The 21,746-nt window shown below is 54.1% G+C and overlaps 7 protein-coding genes across 7 annotated transcripts; 2 read left to right on the top strand and 5 right to left on the bottom strand.

The window, feature by feature from the left end:
• Nucleotides 1–3: 3 nt before the first annotated feature.
• CLUP02_02633 (uncharacterized protein) lies at nucleotides 4–3,649 on the bottom strand (the record flags this gene model as incomplete). The annotated part of the gene is made up of 20 exons (XM_049281663.1): nucleotides 4–151; nucleotides 212–234; nucleotides 296–325; nucleotides 381–419; nucleotides 512–610; nucleotides 677–910; nucleotides 1,048–1,085; nucleotides 1,198–1,299; nucleotides 1,357–1,448; nucleotides 1,522–1,859; nucleotides 1,931–2,152; nucleotides 2,221–2,373; nucleotides 2,432–2,466; nucleotides 2,527–2,628; nucleotides 2,720–2,779; nucleotides 2,863–3,049; nucleotides 3,111–3,195; nucleotides 3,231–3,336; nucleotides 3,453–3,538; nucleotides 3,618–3,649. The coding sequence occupies 20 exons, from the start codon at nucleotides 3,647–3,649 to the stop codon at nucleotides 4–6; spliced, it is 2,211 nt and encodes a 736-aa protein (XP_049138806.1).
• A 258-nt stretch (nucleotides 3,650–3,907) lies between these two features.
• CLUP02_02634 (uncharacterized protein) lies at nucleotides 3,908–4,537 on the bottom strand (the record flags this gene model as incomplete). Its single annotated transcript, XM_049281664.1, has 4 exons — nucleotides 3,908–3,993; nucleotides 4,063–4,133; nucleotides 4,195–4,408; nucleotides 4,489–4,537. The coding sequence occupies 4 exons, from the start codon at nucleotides 4,535–4,537 to the stop codon at nucleotides 3,908–3,910; spliced, it is 420 nt and encodes a 139-aa protein (XP_049138807.1).
• A 75-nt stretch (nucleotides 4,538–4,612) lies between these two features.
• CLUP02_02635 (uncharacterized protein) lies at nucleotides 4,613–7,211 on the top strand (the record flags this gene model as incomplete). The annotated part of the gene is made up of 15 exons (XM_049281665.1): nucleotides 4,613–4,648; nucleotides 4,705–4,771; nucleotides 4,863–4,873; nucleotides 4,947–5,041; nucleotides 5,100–5,167; nucleotides 5,227–5,326; nucleotides 5,398–5,503; nucleotides 5,556–5,621; nucleotides 5,688–6,195; nucleotides 6,266–6,299; nucleotides 6,445–6,522; nucleotides 6,594–6,630; nucleotides 6,710–6,765; nucleotides 6,806–6,887; nucleotides 6,942–7,211. 15 exons carry the CDS (start codon nucleotides 4,613–4,615, stop codon nucleotides 7,209–7,211), a joined length of 1,614 nt encoding a protein of 537 aa, XP_049138808.1.
• Nucleotides 7,212–7,277: 66 nt separating this feature from the next.
• Nucleotides 7,278–11,694, top strand: CLUP02_02636 (uncharacterized protein; the record flags this gene model as incomplete). The annotated part of the gene is made up of 20 exons (XM_049281666.1): nucleotides 7,278–7,403; nucleotides 7,474–7,556; nucleotides 7,614–7,695; nucleotides 7,786–7,962; nucleotides 8,029–8,138; nucleotides 8,269–8,461; nucleotides 8,551–8,746; nucleotides 8,806–8,854; nucleotides 8,914–8,998; nucleotides 9,054–9,205; nucleotides 9,284–9,473; nucleotides 9,525–9,845; nucleotides 9,961–10,016; nucleotides 10,069–10,246; nucleotides 10,300–10,533; nucleotides 10,612–10,713; nucleotides 10,757–10,964; nucleotides 11,049–11,081; nucleotides 11,163–11,352; nucleotides 11,487–11,694. The coding sequence occupies 20 exons, from the start codon at nucleotides 7,278–7,280 to the stop codon at nucleotides 11,692–11,694; spliced, it is 2,973 nt and encodes a 990-aa protein (XP_049138809.1).
• Nucleotides 11,695–14,392: 2,698 nt separating this feature from the next.
• CLUP02_02637 (uncharacterized protein) lies at nucleotides 14,393–15,585 on the bottom strand (the record flags this gene model as incomplete). Its single annotated transcript, XM_049281667.1, has 7 exons — nucleotides 14,393–14,638; nucleotides 14,802–14,866; nucleotides 14,927–14,996; nucleotides 15,051–15,122; nucleotides 15,199–15,256; nucleotides 15,290–15,417; nucleotides 15,571–15,585. 7 exons carry the CDS (start codon nucleotides 15,583–15,585, stop codon nucleotides 14,393–14,395), a joined length of 654 nt encoding a protein of 217 aa, XP_049138810.1.
• Nucleotides 15,586–16,617: 1,032 nt separating this feature from the next.
• CLUP02_02638 (uncharacterized protein) lies at nucleotides 16,618–17,240 on the bottom strand (the record flags this gene model as incomplete). The annotated part of the gene is made up of 3 exons (XM_049281668.1): nucleotides 16,618–16,798; nucleotides 16,857–16,933; nucleotides 16,992–17,240. The coding sequence occupies 3 exons, from the start codon at nucleotides 17,238–17,240 to the stop codon at nucleotides 16,618–16,620; spliced, it is 507 nt and encodes a 168-aa protein (XP_049138811.1).
• Nucleotides 17,241–17,269: 29 nt separating this feature from the next.
• CLUP02_02639 (uncharacterized protein) lies at nucleotides 17,270–21,723 on the bottom strand (the record flags this gene model as incomplete). The annotated part of the gene is made up of 19 exons (XM_049281669.1): nucleotides 17,270–17,321; nucleotides 17,473–17,517; nucleotides 17,584–17,681; nucleotides 17,830–17,996; nucleotides 18,130–18,311; nucleotides 18,464–18,526; nucleotides 18,620–18,631; nucleotides 18,698–18,810; nucleotides 18,911–18,983; nucleotides 19,046–19,095; nucleotides 19,152–19,429; nucleotides 19,549–20,024; nucleotides 20,111–20,328; nucleotides 20,434–20,529; nucleotides 20,590–20,729; nucleotides 20,803–20,972; nucleotides 21,019–21,107; nucleotides 21,174–21,251; nucleotides 21,541–21,723. 19 exons carry the CDS (start codon nucleotides 21,721–21,723, stop codon nucleotides 17,270–17,272), a joined length of 2,583 nt encoding a protein of 860 aa, XP_049138812.1.
• Nucleotides 21,724–21,746: the final 23 nt, after the last annotated feature.

A 21,746-nucleotide genomic window follows, 5' to 3' on the forward strand; every position in this document is an offset into this window, starting at 1 on the left:
CAGTTAAGCGTAGGAAAAATTAGTATGGGGGTTGGCTGCGGTAGGTACAAATCGAATCGACCGTCTGCAAGCGCTCCAGGATGGGTTGATCTTGATCATGCGTATGGATAGCGCCAGGGAGAGGGAGACAAGCCGGCGACGGCTGGTGAGCCTGGGTCTTGCATAGGCAACCTGAAGTTTGGAAAAGGGCAGCGGGTAAGGTTCTCGCTACAGAGCTTGGTAAGTGTAGGCACACTATACGGCACATCACACATGGATGGGGAAGAAGGAGATAGAGCCAGAATAGGAGACTCACAGCCGCGTCGTCGCGGAACGGGAGCGCGGGCTGAAATGAGTGTGTGGTGTGCAGTAGGTAGGTGTGCAACTGCGGATCGACGTACCTCTGGTGGGCGGTAGGCGTAGGCATTCAACGTGCGCAACTGATGGTAACGTGTGCCTCGGTACCGAGCAAATAGCGCTCAAGCTGAAAGTCGAGTTTTTGGTAGGAGGGAGTCAGGGCAGGTCGAGGCACCAGCAAGCAAGGTCCAGGGCCGGAAGACCGCGGCCGCGGAGCTGAGAGAAGCGGCACCGTGGGTTGAAATTTTCCCTTCCCCTGGTCGTAGATGTGGTCCTTGTGGTGTGTGTGGTGTATGTGGTGTGCATTTGGATGCCCACAGCTGGCTTGGGGTTCCCTGACGTTAGGTTCTGGGACTCTGGGAGGAGCCGCTGACGGTCTTTGGTGTGCGGCGTGGCCTAGGTGCCCTGCTCGTGCTGTGGTGGTCCATACCGGGAATTGAGATGCAGCCAGCTGGGCGCGAGGGAAATACCGACGAGTGGGACAGAGTGACGGTGTTCGTCTATGTACGAATACAGCTGCGGATCGTGATGAATTTTTGGGCGACCCTGTGTCCAAGGTACGTGAGCTGACGAGCTACAAAGCGAAGATTCTCAAGCATCCACCTCACCTCCAATTGCATCAAGTATCCAGCGCAAGGAAACAGAGAATTGGTAGCCAAGAGGAAGGGCAAAGGAGAGAAAGGGAGAAAGGAAAAAAAAAAAAAGAGGGACCACCCAAGCGACAGGCATGTGAGGTGGGAATGTCGGATCTGGTGTGTGTTGCGGTAGGTAAGGCAGGTGGCCCGGCGGCGGCCCAGAGTGGGTATTCGCGGAGAGAGGTATATTTTTATATGGGGCTTGTATATGATCATTGACGCACACTGTACGACGCAGAGTTACGAGGTCTCGTGAGATGGTCAAAGGGATATGTCGACTTCAGGCTGGTGCTTGGCTTTGGACTTGGGGACTTGGGAATTTGGGAAACTCAAGGGGGGGCATGGATGCTGGGGTCTGCGATGGGAGAAGGTAGGAACGCGAGACGGTGGGGTCTTTCCTTCTCCTCTGGATCCAAAGTGGACACCAAGAGCCTAGGCCCCAGAGAACAGAGATCTGCGCCATTTTTCTGCGCTAGCCTGATGGATGATGAAGTGGGTGGGAACTGGGAAGGGGTCCGTGACCGGGTCCACCTCCTTCTCTCTCTCTCACATTTTTTTCCCTTCAATTTTTCCCCCCATGCCATCGACGAACCAGGTCGAGCGATGCAAGGTGAAAATTGATGCTCCCCCTCCCCTGCACCTTGCCTCGCCTTGGCTTTGAGGGCTTGGGAGGGGGGCTGATGTGCCGACTCTTCCATCTATCACTGGCCATTCAGCTTGATGCCCTTGTCGATCGTCGAGATGCTCAGTTACGGTTGCATTGGCATCTGCAGAAACATTGCCAACACCTGCAAATTTGGATATTCGAATCACCAAAACCCAAACCCGACGAGATGCACACGTCCCAGCGACCCAGACAGCCAGATGTCCCAAGTTGCAGACGGAAGCCTAGTGTAGATGCGTGGGGTACCTCGTTTGTGCATACATGTTCGCTGACCATGGCCAGAGACTATGCGTACCGTAAGGAAGCAGTACGAGCACTGCCGTCTCCCGAAGCCATTGTGCACTGTCGGATCCGTCATCGCCAACGCCGGGGCCGTCTCGGCACGGCAGCTGAGGAATGACAATTGCGATTGAGACTCGACTGCATCGGGCAAGGAGCAGCCGGTTGTCTGGACGCGTTCCCGTAACTTGTCCGTGTCCTCTTCCGACGGACAGAGAACAAAGAAAGCAGAGGCCGCCTTTCATGGTGCCGGCCAAGGGGGAGACATTGAAGAGGGACTTGCCGTGTGGTGCCCGCGATCTAGACTCCGCGAGTGTGGGACCCTGACTCGGGCGGAGTTGAGGGAATGCTTGCACTAGAGTCGATCCAGGTGGACGAAAACAGCATGGACGCCTCGGGGACTTCTGAGCCCGGCGTCTTGAACACAACACTAGCCCCGGCGTCCGTGACGGGGCTCTGCTACCAGAATATTCTCCGCCCGCGACAGAGATTGTGCTACCAAGTACGAAATACATACAACCGAGTGGATTCGGGTGGGTTGTGGATTGTGGCCTGTGGTCTGTGAGCAGCGACGAAATGGAAACCAACATTCCCTCCTCACCTGGTTCTGACACCGTCGGTCATTTGGCACTATCTCCTGGTCCGGTCTGGTGTACAAATGCTTGGCTACAGAATTCGCTCCGTTTCTGCACTGTTGTCCTATCCGTACAAATGCTGCGTGGTCCTGTGCGTTTTCTCGTGAGGGCGGTAATAGCCTGCACGCAGAACCGCACTTTGATAGAGTTCTAGAGGTTTGTATAGTCACCGAGGATCTTGCTGGCACCTCGGTCGCGCTCAAAGGTTATTTTGGCGCGCCGGTCCAGGGCTTGGGATCAAACGGTGGTCTAAACTCTGGTCTGGCGATCACCCTAAGACTATGATGCTTAGGGGTTCGGCGGTTTCCTACACTTGATCTGTCAATTGGTGTGGAGCCCATAAGGTCGATTCCTGAGCTGCGTCTATAGACGGGGCTGCGACAAGAATAGCTGCTGATGGGACGAAGGCGTAACTTATTTTCTGGCCAAGCCTCGAGGATTGAATATCGGACGTTTCCAACGGCTTGGTGAACGCCTAGGTTGAAGATGAGGGGCTCGGACTGTAGCAGAAGAAGCCACCATCGTAGGTATTTACGATGTAGAAATCTCGTCGATCAGCACACGTTTTATGGACGAGCCCCCTTGAGCTGACCAAGAGTGCGCCACCAAGAAACGGGCATGAATGGTACAAGAAAGATTCCATCCACTACACGAGAGTCACAGTTTCGTCTTGATACTCACTCTAGAGTCTGCAGACAAATTCCCCTGAAGCGATATAAGTTGTAAGCCCTGTTGCTTGAGACGGCACATGTCTCCTTACACAAAGTGTCTGATGTCGAGCTTGTCCCTGTCACCCACCAGTAGCTCGGGGGCTATCTTAGCGTTTTCCCCGCAAGTTCGACTTGTCAAACGATTCCCCAAGCTAGGGCCTAGGTGTGCGCTGGTGTTGGTGCAGACACGAACGCTGAGGCTGGCTCATCCTGTCTCGAGTTTCCCATCCACCAGGAGCGTGCGATCGAGCGAGACGCGACGCGACGTAGTCGAGGTAGCTAGTGATGATTGAACGTGTGGACAATCAGGAAGACGACAGCACTGGAGAAGGCAGCTGGATACAGCTAGCCTGGTGACTTCGATCTATCCGTGCCTCTCAATGCGAACATTGAAGCTCGTGTCGTCTCTGCGATCTTGAAATCTAGATCTTGAAATCTAGATCTTGGGAGGTAGGCTTTTTGACGCGAGTGCTAAATTCCGATCGTTTTGCCGAAATTCGTCAAGGAATAGTCCCTTGCTTCACAGCGAAGCTCAATCTACGATGGAGTCTCGGGGGGGGGCACCATCTGGGTAGAGATACCCTCATACTCTGTAGGGAGACAGAGTACACGTACCGCGTCACGGGAGTGATAAGGTGTCACACATCGTTAAGACGAGGTCCTTGGGGAAGCCGGAGATTCGACAATCGACAATCGATACACGTTTGGCTTCCAATTCGTGAAGGGTGGGATTCCTGGAGAGCAGAGGGTCAGAATTCGCTTGGAGAGAATAGCCTCGGGGATGAGGGCTGTTTGGTGCTAACTGGAAAGGCAGCTAGCGGCATCCGCTTCCTCGATTTTGGAAATGGGGGTTTCCCTTCGCTTGTGCATCCCCCTGTCATCGGGCACCTCAAGGCCGGGCGACCTCGCGAGGAGACGACGGACGGACGGGCCACCCCTCCACGTCGACTTTGTCGCAGCTGAGATCTGCCGGGGGCGGATTTACCAGGAATACCGAGCCAAACGCGAGACGGAGTGGGGGAGGGGGCTCAGATGCCAGGGTTTGAAGTCGACCAGATTCGAGGTTTTCTGTTTCTGTCCTCCATAGTCCGTATTTCGCATTGCGTGGTGCACTGCACGGCTTTGGTGAGGTCCAGTCCTGGTCAAGCGCTCAGTCAATGAAGTCAGAGGAAAAGGGGGGCAATTGGGGGGTAAAAGATGGGAAGGGGTGGCCCAGCCCTCCAGGCAACCTTTATTGGGTTCCTTGCAAGGAGCTGCAGCGTCCAGCTTGCCCTGCATCCCATCCATGGGAATGTCCCCCCTCCCCTCTCCTTTTCCCCTCCGTACCCTCTACCTTGAACCTCGCCCTCCACCATGTCAATCACCACAGTGTGCTGCTTCCCCCGCCCTGTTTGTAAGGTCGGTAGGCTGTAGCCCACTAGTTAGTCCCCTTCTCCTTGCTTCAGAAAATTTCCAGAGGGCTGGAGCACCGGGAGACCCTGAACAGCTTCCCAGAAACCCAAGCGACTTGGTGTACACTACTACGTACGGATAGAGAGCAGGGGATGTGATGTGAGGGCTTGTTCCTTTTCCTTCCTGGTTACCCCTCGCTTAATTGTGACAGCCCGCGACCCTGTATGACTGCGGGGGCGAGCATTCGACATTCATACCTTGCCATCCAGGTTAATTTGCACTGCAAAATGATGAGAAGTGGGTACTCCGCGACTCCATACCAAAGATGCCTTCCAAGACAACCAAAAGATGCATGCGGAGTCGAAAATCGGAGGAGGCGGATACTGGGCAGTAACAATGGCACATATCAATTACACATGCCTCGGTGGAACTGAAAACAAAAGTGCAGTTATCCAAAATTGAGGTGGGACTTTGGACAAGAAGCATCCATAAGGTACTCCTTCCGTACGGAGTACTGTGAGAATGGAAGGGCTGGAACTTGCAAGCGAGTACGGGTAGTGACTGCTCTTGCCGAGTAACAACGGCGATGGCGACGGTGACGGTGAAGGTGGACGGACGACCGTGGCACGGCCTCGGCCGGAAGTGGCCGCTGGGAAGCGGTCGTGCCTCCTCTCGGTGAGCTCGCTCTAAATCGAGGTGAGGGCTACTTCCACGGGCCTGTAGCCGTCCACGTCTGATTGGATCAGGTCATCATGCACTTCAAGCATTAATGGCACTTTCCTGGGCAGTCCTCCATGTGTACCACCGTGCCACCTCCCCATGAAGCAGGCGCCCACGGCACCTTCAACTTTGGTATGTTACTACCACTTGCTTGCGGAGTAGGTGCGCAGCACAATCGCTTTAGCGCATAGATGCCCACACACTTTCCACGTTACAAAAGCAATGCCTTTCGTGCCTTCCAACTCAAGAAGTACCTCGCATACCTCCTACCTAAGGTACCTTGAATTAATTGTACCTGAGACAGAACCCTTGTCAGCTGGTGAAATGGAACGGCAAAAAGGCAAGTGCAGTAATATGTACTCTGCAAGCACTCATCACGTTTGTCCTTTCCCGAGCTCAATTGTTGCAGGAGCGGAGAAGGAGTGCTTCCAGTTGTCTTCACGTTTCCTTCCATTTGCTTTCGAATCTGAACCTGCCAGGTCCCATTTCTGCCAGTGGCGGGACCTCGGGGAAATCCCTCAGTGACATTTGCATCCCGTTATTCTTGGGTCATTCTTTCCCGCCGTGCCCGCCGCCTCTCGCCCGCTTCGCCACTCGCCCAATGGAACATACATCCTCCCGCCAGTCCTTCCTACCGACGGAGTACCTTACTGCGTCTCGGAGTGTGCACCCACGCATGCCACGGCATCTTAGTTGCGCACCTCAGTCTGTCATCTCCCGACTCCCGATTCCCTGCTTGCAAATCAACAACTTAACCGCCACCTACCGTTGCAATGCCTGCACCCTGCCTGTCTCCATGTTCAAATCATCGTCTACGAATACGTGTTCGACTTTCGACCTCGAGACTGTCTAGCCGCCCCCCCCTCCCGGTCACTGGCATGTTTACGCTCACAGTCACACCTCTCACCGCTCACTCCACGACCGAGTCGTTCGGCGTCCGATACGAATTTGATCCCCCCCCCCCCCCCCGGTCCTGCAAGCAATTGAATGCGTTACAAATTACAATCATCACATCACAATTGCCGCCGTTGTCGCCGTTGTCGCTGCTGTCCATATGCTGCCGCCCTTGCGAGCTTGCTTGCTATCATCGCTAGGCTCACCAACAATTCGGGCTCCTTTTCTACCCATAACCTGCACGCTACCGACCGACCGTCCCTTGTCCAGGCATGTCGAGACAGCCTTGCCCAAGTTAATGCCAATGTGGCCGTGGCTCCTACAAAAGCGCCGGCGTCAGCGCCAGCCCAGGAACCGACGCCAATGTGCTTTTAGGGCTACTGTGTGCTCAAGAAGCTCAGGTCCCCCAATCCCCAATCTATGGGCTATACTCGAATGAACTAGGCAAATCCCGACACCCTGGTTTGGGGGTTCACCAAGAAACGCAGCCCGCTGCTAGAGTGATCTGTCGCGAAGGTTAGGGCGTCGACAGATCTCAAGCGACCCAAGCCGCTGGGATTCGACTAAGCAAGCGTTAATGCCCCTGAGGGGCACAGTGTCTGCTTCTTCTCCAAAGTTGTTGGTCGCCCCCCCGAAGGAACGGGAACCAGTCCAAAACTAAACCAAACCAAACCAGTCCAAAGGCCGTTTTCTCTCGCCCTTGACCTCGCACCTACATATCTACCACGTCCCTACAGAGTACATGCACCGTCTCCGTACACACAAGCCCGTACTCTGTATGGATGCTCAGCGCCAATTCATCCTCGGGACGACCACCAAACGTGCTAGCGGCGATGTGTACATGCTTGCACGTTTGTTCCAACGACAAGCCGTCCGGCCCAGTGTTCCGGGACAACTAGCTAGTCACTGCGCCGCCCTAAGTCACGATCAGCAAGAGCCTCCATGAAGTTGGTGTACGGATACACGAGGAAATCAGCCGCCCAGAATTTACTCCAGCATGCAACATGTCAACATGTCAACTTTTGACATGGAGGCGTACGACTTTGGCTTCCTTTTGCTACGCACGCTCAACTGTCAACGAATCCAACCAGCTGCGACCAGTCAAAGCGGCATATCATGCGCCGTCAAATATCCATCCGTACATTTCGCCCGAATAACAAACTCGACAGCGGCAAGCGCCCGTCAGCCCGCAGCCACACTCCCCTCAGCCGTCCAAACACTTCATTCTCAGAATTGTCACCATCATGACGCACGGTGTCGGCATCATCCTTTGCATCGATCTCAATCATGCGTCCCTATGAATCACGAATTTGACTACCAACCGTAATTTCCCCGACACCCAAAGCAGGGCCGGCAACCGCTTTGCCCGACGACAAGTTTTTCCAACGGTACCAGTCTCTTTGCGTCCTTTTGTTTCTATCATACACCCGGTTTGTTCCGGCGCATAATTTGACCCTGTTCCGACTGAGGTATCACTCCGTAGCTGGCGTATTATCACCGTCAATGGGTGAACGAGACAGCAACAGCAGGAGGTTCCCTCATACACAGCTATACTCATTACAGCCATGCGAAAAGGGCAAATGATAGAAACGACATTTAGACAGGATAGACCCATATTGGGTCGCGGATTCCAGAGGAACACGAGAAGTCGGGACGAGGTCGCGCGGATACCTCGGGACGACAAGCAGCAGGACAAGGTCATCAGACCCAAAGTTTCTGACCGCATTATCCATGCCGTGATTCCAATTGCCTGAAGTATGCAGCTCAGGAATAACAGCCACTCCCAGGTCTACTCTACTCCTCTTCCCTTGGCTAACATCCATGTCGGCCGCTGCTGGTTGGTCGTCTCACTACCGCACTTTTCTCTCTTGCCGTCGAATCTATCTGGACAGCTGCCAGTAGAAAATAAAAATAAAAAAACCTGAGCTTACCTTGGCCCTGGCATGGCTGGATTCCTACCATGCCCCAGCGGACGACCGAATATCGCTGCAACACTCAGTTAGACCAGACTGGATCGAGGGGACAGAAGCCAGTCACCATAACGTCTACGATTTTTGGGCCTGCCTACCCCTCCACGCCCTCCTCGCATGGGCCTGGGATTCTGCTCGCACGTCCCTTGTCAAGCTCAAATACCACCTCAGCGAGGCACTCCACGTGCAGACTAAAACTTTGTACGCCCCCGATGTCTGCACTCTGGTCGATACTGCCTCACGTGGAAGTATCCACTGATGTGCAGACCATGCCGTTCGGAGCACGACAGTCCTACCGTCCAACCCACGCCATAGGACAATGGCTTGACCCTGTCCAACTATCGTATGAGCGCCTACGAACCGTCTCGCCTGGACAAGCCCATGTCAGCAGCTATCGTGGACTGTCGCATATCTTCGTGGACAATGTTGCACAACCGCAGACAATACTCAATTAGAGTTGTGCTGGCAACGAGTTACTGGTTAATCGTTTCCGGTGCTATTGATGAACGCCGTGAGCGTCGTTGCAGGGCAATGAGGAGAAGAAGATGGCCCAAGACTAAGCGTGGCTAGACAAGGTTGTCATCGTGCTAACCTCACAGCCGCAAGGTAATATCGCGTGGTACCTCGATTTACCTTCGCGTCTTTATCGCGGATAGCGGGCGGCTTGAAGGCTCGAAGCGGTTCTTCATTCGATTTCGGTTTTGGTCGCTGCCGTACTCCGTATGCTTTCCTCCTCATTTCCTTTCTTATCATCCCCTGCCTGGTCCTGTACGACTCCCCTCTTTCTCTCTCTCTCTCTCTACCTAATTCTTGACAAGCTTGTGCCCTCTTCTGATCCCTCGCCGCACAACTTCCCAGCCAATATCGGAAGCACACCTCGGCAGCAAGGATTTTTCTCCATCAAACAGGCCCACCGATGGTTAGAACGGGGTCACTTTCGGCTGTTCTTTGCATTTCGGGAGACCTTCGCGTCTGTCATTTGATGCCCAAGCCAGAGGGGGGGGTTTTGAGTTTTTCGTGAGGCTGGAACCAATCTCGCAGCATGCAGCATTGTCCACACAGGGCAAGTGTCTTGCTCACACCGCCTTTCTGCCTCTTTCAGGCTGCAGAACGAGAGGTTGCTAATTCGATCGAATACGGGTGGATCTTTTGATTATTACTCGGATTCGAACAATTCACCGGCAGAATTCGACCTCGGCCGTCTTCTCCCCATCGATATCTGGTCAGCTCGGTACGGAGTACGGATACTCATAATAAACAGATCATGATCGTTTGACACCATCTCGCAGTATAGAAGGGAAGGTGTGCACGGCCTCAAGCAATCGGGATTCAATGCCACCGCGAATCGAATGGGAGAGCCATGCAGCATGCCAAGTGTCAGGCATCGCGGTCTGCATAACGCTGCTCTGGAAAGAACAAGTCCCGTGCACCAAAGGGATCAATTGATGGATATGGATCGCCGCAACGAGCAGGTGTCAGCACTCTTTCCAGCAAAGCCAAGAAGCAAGTTTCAAGGCTTGTCTGAGACATATGTTCCTGACTACGGATACCTGACTCCCAACGCTTCGAGGCTTGTGCAGCAGCTAGGGCAGAAGGGACAGGCGCCTCAAGTGCCGCTAAAATGATGATGGAATCATTGCCAAGGTTCAGAAACCAACCCGGAAAAGCGCCTCTTTCGAGCTATTCGACCGCAGACAGTGATCCCCAGTTGACGGGTTGCTCTAGCCGATACGTCTCACATTTTGCTGGACATTCCGCGAGGCCAGACCATCAGGGACATTGTGCGACAATGGCATATGGCACCCCTGATGGATGAAGTCATGAGGCCACCAGGCGGTCAGTCCCCCCCGGAGGTGTCGTCGACTTCCTGGCAGCACCCGATGGTGTCAAGCAGAGTGCAGCCAATTTCAAGCCCCCAACGCGCAAGGATGCTTCATTCCCCCTGGTCGAATTGGGGTGGGTGGGTTGCGCTGGCTCAGCAGACAGTGACCAAGACATCAATTCTGGCACTGTGATCGCAACTGGCACGACCTGCATGTCCTTAGGTAACGCGCATGGATAAAGTGCAACCTGGATGCTGGGAAAACGGCTTATTTCACTCGCCGCCAGTTGGCCGAGTATCACGCATCCACAGCGGCAAGTGACGACGGTCAAAAGCGGTGCGCGGGCCACGGCCAAGGAGACATGCGCATGTGGACAACAAGCAGACAGGCCATCAAGGGCATTCCCGCATGCCTCTCGCTGGTCGACGAAGGGCGAGTTGGCGGTGAAGGGACCACAGAGGAGAGTGGGAAGGCCGTGCATACCCGCTAGAGCCGGACGGCTGAGACGTCTGCCCTACGCCTACGGGAGAGGGAATGGGAACGAAGTGGAAAGGATTTCAAGGAGAAAAGGCTCAAGGCTCCCGGCTCCAGGCTGCAGCCAATTGAGGCACCTATCACGATGGCTCCGCTGTTTACGCCGCGCCTATCAGCATCCGTGTGTACAAACATCCGGGAACAGTCGAGATCGGACGCGCCAGATTCCGAGAAACACGGCCGGCAGCGGAGCAATCCAAGTGGAGGTACGAGGCGAGGAGGCGAAAAGACACTCTGTCGGCCGGCAGCAGTGGGAAAGTCGATTTGCCCATCTCCCCATTTGCCGTGGGCCAATTTTCCTGGCAATGGTTCACATGGACATGAAGATCGTCCTCCTGCTTCGGATCCACTACTTCAGCCGTCCATCCACGGGTACAGTACGGTCTACCTGATCATCTTCACCACACGGATCCAGACAGGGCTTACTTACACACGATGCGCACATGTCCACCCCAGCCAGACAGATGTCGATACTCGATAGTCTCTCAGGTAAGGCGGCCCTCAACACTCGGCTATCCCCATTGGGCCAATCCGCCTCGTTCGTGATGCATGGTTGTACATACACTGCAGTTCAACTTTATGATGTATCATCGTGCGAATTCCACGAGGGGGGCAGATTCCTTTCCGCTATCCGGCCTGGTCAAGCTGGTCTAGGCGAGCGGCCCATCGAGCACCGCATCCCCACAATCAAACAATCCCTTGCAGCTATCGGTGCTGTCTTCGCTGCAAAACGTTCAGTGTATGGAGAAGATGTCACCGGGTGCTTCAGCTGCTAGCTAATGCGTGCGACGATGGGATACCACGGATACCTCCCCACGTTTACTAGCCCAGCGATCCGCCGCGATAATTGAGTCTATTACTTGGTAATCCTGCCACAAAGAGGAGTTGCGTCAGACTGGAGGAGGTGCGGCCAGAAACATTTCAACCCCCGCGAAAACAGCCTTCGATCAAGTCTACTTGCAGCGAAACTCACGAGTCGATGAGAGCATCAAACTCCTCCAACCTGGCTAGGGTTTCTTTCTCTACCAGCTCATATGACTACCTCACTATTGTAACTGGTCGTTCTGCAGATTGTCTTCTGCATCAACACCTCGGAACCTGACTCGCGACCTCACAGCAGTGGCTCGTAAGAGTGCTCATCTCACGCATAGTCAGGGATTTTTGCGCCCTGTCGATCGGCTGCTTCTGTTGCCTGCCATTGATCGACCAAAGACGCTCCACGCGCCCAGCCCTGAACGCGAAAGAGCGAGCTCCGGGCAATGATGATCACTGAAGAAACTTGCGCCTCCGCCAAAAGCCTTGAAATCCAAGACCGACGGGGCATCAATCGAAGATCGGTTACGTGCGTGCCGTCGACGGCGGTACTGGTCAAGCTGAGTCATCATCTCGGCCGACTAAGCACATTCCCGGGTGGCGTGCTGAAATGTTTCTGCGTCTAGCGTTCGGAGGACAACCGAGAAACCAAGTACGGCGGTCCTTTCGAGTACTAAGGACGCATGCTGCGTGCCATGGCCATCTGCATTAAGGCCGTGTCCAATCAAATCGGGCAATTCATGCTCGACCGCACGGCACATGATGAGTTCTGGCTGCGGGCAGGCGTAGGCAAGCGTGGCAGGCTGGCACGGCTGGTTACCACACGGCCTATTTGGACTGGTGTCGGCTTAGATCGGCCTCAGTACTCAGTCAGTGAAATCTACCGACCATCCACTCGTTATTTGGTTGTGGCACGTATTGGTACTTGGAATTGAGCCTCACCACGCCAACTTCCCATCCAGGGTTCCGGAAAGACTTGATACACGTGCCGCCATGACCAAAGAAGGGGCAAAATCTGGCCAATGCATCATTTTTACTCCCGACTCGTCAAGAAATTTGTCCATGACTTGAATATTCCTACGGCTCTTGGGAAAGAACCTGCGTTGGCCAGTCTCTCCCATCTCGATTTCCCCGAGCCTCTCAAACCAGCCGGAGCAATGAGATACGATAGGGGCTTGGGCAGACGAAACCTCCTCTTGCCGGCGAGAGGGCCGACAAAGAGAGGTTGTCGCCTTTCCCGTGGCCGATGATTTGCATTCGCCGACATCTGACAAGGTCCGGCCCAGTTTCAACAGAGGCCAGAGTGTGTGCGCGACAATATGTCTTGCGCTTACCCTGCGAGCCAACGCAAATCACGGTTCTCTAGCGATGCTCATCATCTCGGGATCACCAGTCAAAGCAGCATCGATAATGCTTGTACTGGAAGGGCTGGTTGGAGTATTCCTCCTGCAAACCGCGCGTACTCTTGCGAAGAACTGTACCGCCGACTATCGAACTCAATAAGAAACATCGGATGATACAGCTTCAAATATGCCCATCCTTGCTCCCTTTGGCATTTAATGTTCAAGTCCCAATCCATGGGTGTTCCCTCTGGCAGGATGACGGGCCATTCTCGATGCGCAATGCTTCATCCAGATGATATCGAACCCCTGAGCGGCGAAACTTTCGTCGGCGGCCAAGGATTAGCAGACAGCAGGTGACCTTGGAAAGATACGAGCTTGGAGATTATGGGCATTGAAACCGCCTAGATGTTTACAGAGCTAGTCACTCATCCCAACAACAGGTCGATCTCGTCAGTGAACGTTGTCCGTGCGAGAGGATGGTCTATCAGCTGCATTCATCCCGCAAATCGACATGCATTGGGAGTCAGCCTGTGGCTGTCGTTTGGGCTATTTATTTCTAGTGTACAACCGTTGGGGCTACTGAATGGTACGATACGTTCTTGGGAGGTCTACCTATCAGACCAGCAGCTTCCGAAAGGCATAGCTTGAGACTACAGAGATCCGAACGTCGCCGCCGCCGCCGCCGCCGTCGAGGGTGCCTCTGAAGGTATCTTAAAGAAGAAGACAAATAACAGACATCCGACAATATAACCATACCAATTAACAACTTACAATAGTGACACTCTCGCTTCCGCCACTATCTCGTCCTGGCTTGGCTCCCAGCACTTATGGCTCCCTACTATAGCCCCCGCGGAGAAGGACAACATTATCGTACTTCACCAACGACCGTCTACCAACTAGTTGGTGACTTTCTTTGTTCTCGGCGATCTCTAAAAGGGATAGTGGCAGATGAGTGCTCCAATATGCTCCTAATGGTGCCGACGACTCTCGCAATTCACGATACAAGAAACACTGACTCGACTGAGAAGCGCGATGGTGAACATACACTAGGGAAGATGCAGCAATCGGTCCTCCAGCTGGGAGCATGGTGCGACTAGGGAACATCAACCTTTCACGGCTAGTGGATTGTGACTACCTTTGGCGATTAAATTTCTCGATCCTCCTGATGAAAGGTCTCCTCCATCTCACTCTCTCCAGCCGGCTTGGCGTCCGTACAGAAGCGCCATGCAAGAGATGAATGGGGAGTTGCTTCTTGGACTCGAGGCCTCGAAAGACCTTGGAGATTTCTGGCGTTCTCTAATGGCCGTTATGCCATGTGCTATTAATTACAAGTAGGTTTGACTTGCATCAGAAGCTGCAGCCGATGTAAGCTCGCATCTGATAATTCGCCTCAGCGCCCGCTACTATCGTCCAGCTTCTGCCTGCGCTTGTAGAAGCAACTGGCATAGCTTTGCTGCGTTGCCAATGGACAAGTAATATTCAGCAGCGTAGGACCCATACCGGAGCAGAATAGTCCATACGATTCCCTTCAATGGAACCCCAAGGTTACATCGACAAGCCGATTGAGATAGTCTTCACAGATGGAACGTACGGATACGGATATTGTTGTGCGAAATCCGGACCTAATGCGCGGTTTCCGCCTATTCAAATAGCGGCGGTGATGATATCGAATCGCACGACTCGCGCTTGAATGTCGTTGAAAAAGGGGTTTTGGGTTGCATATTCCCGGGTGGGCCTCGCGCGACCGGGGCTACGTCGATCCTTGTGAACATCATCCGTCGACCAGGACACCACGTTGTTTATTACTGCTGTCTCGCCGGTCTCCAAGCCCCAAGCACCTGGCCTCGGGTGGTACGCGAATTCGATTGGGGAGCCTTGCTTTTCTCCGAGCTATCGCACGCAACCAAGTTGCACAAAGAATAACGCCAAATGGGAGGTAACATGGTGCGGCAATAGTCCACCCTTTCACTTGGGACGGCGGCACCGGGTAACCTGTAGGTAGGTACGAATACTCCGTACCTGGCTGGGGCTAAGCCTTGAATGTAAGACGGACACTCCCTTTGGGGCCTTTGCTTTCTGTCTTGAAGCCGTACTTCTTTTGGGGAAGAAGTCTTGAAACTGTAAACATCGGATTATGGCAGAAGCTCGAGGCACACAAAAAAAAGAAAAAAGACGCACCACGGTGTCCCGAGACTGCGGTCGTGGTATTCCCTCTGGGGAAAACGGGGGAAGCTTCCATGCCGCGTACCTTATGCAGGTCAAGCAAAACTCAACCGAACGAGACGGGTTTTACATGGCTCACGACTCCGCTTTCCCCTTTGAGAGATGAGAAGATGACGCAAGCCTCAAAACTCAGCCTCCTGTCGCGGGACATCTGGTGAGCTACGAGCATTGTTCATCGTCTCAATGTCAGGACATATGGGCAATGGCAGTGAAGAGCAGAATCAAACGGGCACATCGACTCGGGGTTCCATCTGGTACTGAAATTGGAATTGGTGTCCCGACTCCCTGCTCCCTGTCCGCAAGTCGGTATCCATTTACCAAGTTACAGGCTTTCCTTTCCTTGCAAAGATACGGACACCGAGCATATCTTGAGACTGGATGTCAAAGGTCCCCGACAGAGTTTGGGCCCAGAGCGCGCCACACACGTCGACACGGCCTCTATTCAGCTAGCGATTCTTCAGCGTCGGTTGACGGCTCGCTCTGTTTCTCGCCATTACGACCTACGGCAGGCTAGCTGATGCTCTCCCGCTCACCAAAAGCCGCCGCGGTGCGTGCTTGCAGGCTCACTCTAGCCATACTTACGTACACTACAATCTCACACCCAGACTTGCCATCATGCCTAATCGGGTCTAGACATCTAGAAGCGCGATTTTGGCGCGCCAGTCAATGGTTCAAGAAAATTTGAGCCCTGCCTGGGCTTGAATGCAACAATACCTCATCATGAGACAAGAGAAGCACAAACGCAAGGATGAATACGAATCGAGCATGGCATGCGTGGGTATGACAGGTATTCTCCGGATACCGAGACCACGATGTTTTCACTCATCCCTACGGATACAGGCACCCAAAAACGAGTCTCATACGTATGCGTAATCTACCCACAAGAGAGGTCTCAGACCGCGCAGGACCTTCATCTCCCCTGCCGGCAATGTGTCCAATCACGATGACATATCCAAGACATCACGCCGAAATAAACTTTCTCACCCGTGGCGCTCCCTCCCTTTCACCGTACTCGACAACGTCCGTAACGATGCCCTTTGGACGAAGAGCTGGGCACATTTACACAGGCACATGAGGAGCTATCACAATGACAACCAACTTGTTAGATCCCACGCCCATACGGACGCTTGATCGTCTCCAAACCACCCCCCTCACCCTCGTCCTCACCCTTGCCAATGCCCCCTTCCCTTCTCCTCCTCTGCTGCACTCCCCTCTCCAGCGGGCAGCCCGAGCTCGTTCAGAAAGAGTGAGTGACACCGGAGAAAGATGGAGATGAAAGATGGAGAGAGAGCTATGGACCTACGGCCCCCAACCATAGACTGGCGTCTGTCACTATTCCTTCTGTGCCTCAGGAGCCATTCTCTTTGTTCCGCCTTTTCCCCCCAGCCCACTTTCTCAAACATCTCATGTGGAGGGAGCGTCTCTATCCGCAACCACGGTAGAGTCCTCCTCAATAGCATAAGCAGCCTGCAGGATCTCCTCAGTCAAATGACTCGAGGAGAAAGCCATCCTTAGGTCTCGTCTTTTCAGGATATCGTAACACACACCGTACCCTCCTGGCCCTGCTCCTCCTCCTCCTACCCTCCCTTAATGTCTGTTCTCCCCGCAGAAACCCATCCATGTCTGTTTCGAGACGGCACATTCGTTCATCCAAACGCGGCGACAGCGGCCAGGAGACAAGCCACTCTGTCAATGCAATAAAACCAACGAGACGTGACAAACCCTGCCTTCTCAGGCACACGGCCTCTGGCAGACTGGCAGAGCCCACCACACCTCCCAAGTGAGAGTGTGGATTGGAGGTAGGTATCGAGATTGTCCAGACCCAGGCTGTCCTATGGTAGACCCAGATACACACACTCTCTCTCCCTCTCTCCCACTCGCACACCCCTCCGAGTACCCAAGTAGGTATCCGTCCTCTCCTCTCTTTCTCTTCCGTGGCGCTGCCTTCTTCCCCTTCTCGGCCTAATACACGGGATCTTGGGTAATTAACCCGAACATCCCCAAGCAAATTTCCCCCAACGTCGCATGTAGTGGCGTACATTAATGATTCGTGCCAGCCCGTATTGCTGCATCTCCAGTCTAGTGGGGATCCACGTCGTTTCCATCTAGACAAGCGTCCAGGAGGCTCTTCCAAGTTCCGGGTCTTGATTTCCTTGTGGTCTGTTCTTTCGGTAGGGCGGCGGATGAGAGACGGCGGCGGGAGCGATGGAGGGTCAACGAAGAGAGAGTGAGAGAGAATGGACGGGCTATCCAAGGGCAGGGTTCCCATCTTGGCCCCCCCCTCTACGCAACACAGCTCTACGGATGCACTGCTCCCTCCTTGTCCTCGTCCTCGTCCTCCCCCTGCTCCCTGCTACCTCCCATCCTTCCTCTCGCGGCCTATCTTCTGGGCTACGGATTGCTACCTACCTACCACTACATACGTTTTTGGCCCCCGCCTCCCCTTTCCCCGCCGCGCTAGGTTCGAAGATCTTTTATTCCTCGACGCCATCCGAGGACACCCGGTGGCAGTGCGGAAAGAGCGCTGATCTCTCTTTGATTCGTTGCTTTCTCAGGTCTCCATATCTGCCTTTTTCTCTTTGCTCCGTGCAATTCCCTCATCTGATACCTACGCTTGCATAGGGCGTATCGGATGCGACGACTCGGAGAGCTGTGCTGTGTAAATCTCGAATTGGAGAAGGAGATCAGAGATCAAAGAGAAGGGGTGGGACTGTTTCTCAAAGGGTAAGATTTGCCTGGCTTGGCCTTGCCTTGCTTTGCCTTGCCTTGCCTTACCTTTTGCCTTGTACGGTACCTGACCTAGGAATAATACCGTACTACCCGTTCCCTCCCCACCCCTTCCTCGTGACATGGCGCACGTTCGTATCAAATTGGTACTCTTTGGAATCAATACCAGTCGCGGGAGGCGGGGGGGAAAGCCCAGCCGCAAGTGGACGAAGTTTGAAGCGGAGGAAGAGAAAGGGCGCATTGCGTAACTTGGCGGGCGTTTGTTTGCAAGCCTCCTCGAAAGTCTTTCTCAGTTGGACTGTTCAGGGGGTGAAGACCGAGGAGCAGCAATGACAAATTGTTCTACGTATTACGGATACAATTCATTCATCATCGGTCGTTGGGTCATCCGGTCCCTCATCCGCCTCCTCCCGCCTCTCCGGTCTGGACACTATCAATTGTGTAGTAGTTGGTACGGAGTAGGCTGGCCATTGTCACTTTTGTAAACGCCGTAGTTTGGCGGCCGTCTTTCCCGGAGTCGACTCCGTGACAGGTACCCCGGGTTAAACGCCATAGGCATAGGACGACAGGTCCGGTCGACGAAAAGGCCAAACGGCCGGTGCCATATGTCGCCCTCGGAACGTGCTCAACAGAAACCAACGTACTTTGTTCCCCCCCGGTCTCGTCCCAAAAAGAAGGCCATCTTGGTTTCCTTCCTTTGATGACTGGCTGGCATATTCCTATTCCCCCGGGTCCCCTTTTTCCCCCCCCTCCTCCAACGCTCACGCCGTCAGCCGATGACTGGTGTCGGTGTTGGTGCTGGTGTTGGTGCTGATATTGGCGTTGGCGCTGGATGTCGGGCGTCTTTCCGGCGTGGGCTTTTTCCCACATGGGCAAGCAGCACGCAAGATACACCCCTCGGTCAGGCGTTGTTCTTCTTACTCTTCTTCCTTGCTTGTGATGGGATCGTCTACTTCCCTTTCCCACCCCTTCTAGTGTCATTGATTTGATATGGGAGACGTGTCTAGCGGACGATTGTAGCGTGGAATCTTGTGAGGGCTTGCCTTATTGCTGCTCCTGTTTCTCTTGTTGGCCAAATGGCGCAACATCGCTTTAGCGGGCGCCTTCTTGGTCTTCGAGACGGCGTCGATTTGAGAAATTTAGGGTTTCTCTACGCATTGCCGTCTTCTTTCTCTCTCTCTTTTTCTCGCTGTCTCTATTGGACTAGTTTACCCTCTCTGGTTTAGACCATGCCAAATCCAGGGCGTGTGGATTACTCTCCTCCATCTTGTTTGGCTGTCGATACCTGTATGATGTATGGTTGGGGAAAGAGGGATACCGGCAGGTGAGAAAGAAGAGGAGCAGCACTCGATTAGCCCCCGGTATGAGGGGTGGGAGGACGGCAAGAGCAGCAAGGCCTAGGGAGTGCGTATTTCGTACACCAGCCAGCTCTTCTCCTTTCCCTACGATCAACCGGCGGCGTCATGCGGTAAGACTGGCGGAGAAACAAAATGAGGAACCCACGATGGAGACAAGTGTGAACGAGAGGGCCCCGGAAGAACGAAACGAAGAAGGAGGGGGGGCGTGGGCGTGGCAAGTAGGGGAAAAGGAGACTACTACCGCTAACTATACAGTAGGGGGAAAGGCAAAAGTGTCGCGACATCATATCTCCAGTCTCTGGTCTCCATAGACACGATACACGGCTTGGCTTGCCTCTTTCTCGCGAAACGAATTGGTGAATCAGCGAGCGAGCTGATGGGACATGACGCGCGTTAGGCCTCATGCGCGACAGACGAGACGGATGTGAGAGTGAGAACGAGAGAGTGAGAAGATCCCACGCCCGCGCGCAGTGGTGTACCGAGCTAGTTCACTGTCCGAGGGACTCGTCTTGTTTCTCTCTCTCTCGCGCGCGTTCTGTCCCGCCTCTTGTCCGCCGGTCTTGCTGGTTCCCGGGGGTGTGCTATGTGCTATGACACTTCTGCGCTCCTTTTTTTTTTTCTGAGCTTTCGCGCTCGACCTTTTCTGCGGGCTTGTCATCTGGTTTCTTGTGATTCTTGTTGGCTTGAGGGCCGTGAGTGAACCAAGATTAGCCCAGAAAGAGTAGGGAACAGGTGGACGGGGGAAGGGAACTAGTGAAAGGGGGTGTGCGATTTGTGTGTTTTCCTGACGAAGGATTTGAAGCGAGTGACGGGTAAAGGATGAAGCTGTCTTCGTTGGAACATCACGGAAACGCGAGAGAGCACAGAGTGAGTGAGAGAGAGGGTCAGTTCTCGGCGCGTGTCCAACGGGGACGTGGACGTGTCGTGGCCGTTTGGTGGTCTCTACCCACGGGAGGTAGACCACGTAGCTTAGCCAAGTTCAAGATAGGTCAGCCACCGAACTAAACGTTGAGGGTTTATCGTGCTCCCCCATCCCATTCCCAGCCCCGGCCACCCGACTGGACTGGACTTGACGATGAACAGTGCTCTTGTCTTGGTGCTGGCGCTGGTGTTGGTGCTGATGCCATGCAGGAGCCCGGCCTGGTCTTGTCTCTTCCCCAAGAGAGTAGCTGCCGCGGTCCGGTCTTGAGGGTCTTTGCTGTTCCCGCAGCCTGCGGGCCTTTGGGGGCTGGCTGGTGCTTGTGTTGGCGTTGGTGCTGGGGGGCGTTTGGTCTGAGTGTTTGTCAGATGGGCCTTCCCTTGATGCCCGTGATGGGATGTGTGTGATGTGATGGCTGGGGTAGACGGGCAAGCAGGAAGGATTCGGAGAAGGCTGACCTGTCTTGTCTTCTTCGCTTTTGCTCGTGCGCTTGCATGGCATAGGCCGTGTGACTTTTTCGTTCGAAGGAGGGAAGCGGCAGTCAGCGGCGGCCGCTTGACGGAGCGTACATGCCAGGTTTGATCATCTGATTTTGGGTTTTTTTCTCATTTCACGATGGGGTTGACGACGACGCGCAAGGGGGCTGGCTGGTGGGTGGATGGATGGATGGCTAGATGGCTGGATGGTATGTACGGAGTGAAGGAGGCAGCAGTAGCAGAAATGCAGGATCCGCTGGAGGTTGCCCTTGTTTGGACTGTTGGGATCTCGTCACATTACAGACGCGAAGCACGAAAGCAAGTTTTCGATGCAAAGAGAGACTTTCGTACGATGAGTTGCTTTCCTGAATTGGGAGGCCTGGGCCTGGACTCGGGACTTGGCCGTGTGCTGGATACTCAGAGGATAGGAGATGATATTCCGAGATTGCCCAATCACCCGCTCATTCGTGCGCCTTTTCGAAGAAATATGTTCGTATTGAGAAAGAGAGAGGGTGTTGACCCTGGACCCCCTTGTCCGGTGCCCTGCTCATTACATGCCCGTGTGACGGCGTGTTATTGCTTTTCACGAGAATTGCCTGAGCGGCGGTTCGTCGGTCTTCTGACTTGCGTGATAAAGGGGGGGGCTTGGCTTGGTCCTGTGGGCGACAGAGGTTACGAAGCACGAGAGAGAGTCAAATCAAAGCTTTGCAGAATTGAATCACAGGGCAAAGAAGGATGAAGGTTTCGTAGATCTGGTGTGTTCGTTGTGGATGCGTGGGAATGTGATTGTGATGTGAACCCTGCGTGCATGTCACGATTGGTGATTGCAATGTTCAGGCTATGCAGTTCAGCTTCTCATCTAGGTTTAACCTGCGAGGATGTAGGGGCAGGAATAATTCGTAAAAACAGAGTTTGAAAAACGGGCTCGCCGAGATGTCCAATGAGTGAGGTTATGTGCCTGGAGAGATCAACACGAAGGATGGACGAACTACGTGGATGAAGATCCGACCATTCTCTTCGTCCCGCGGCATCTCATGTCGTTTTTGGCTCCCGGGAGGCCGCCTCCTGTCCGCCGTTCTTGATCTCCACGTGGGTGCGCGAGCCGGTTCGTGGTTCGTAGAGACAAACTTGATGTTTGTTTGGATTTGTGTGGGTTTGGTTGCTTGCTCCGAGAGAGGTGATTCGGTGAAGGGAGCGATGGAGGGGAGGGAAGAATGGTAGGTGGCGTCTAGGAGACAGATCCGTTGAGCGAGCCGTTCGAATGTCCGTCATTTTGAGATCGCGAAGCTATCCAA

Source organism: Colletotrichum lupini, chromosome 2, assembly GCF_023278565.1.
Source record: "Colletotrichum lupini chromosome 2, complete sequence".
Taxonomy (NCBI): Eukaryota; Fungi; Ascomycota; class Sordariomycetes; order Glomerellales; family Glomerellaceae; genus Colletotrichum; species Colletotrichum lupini.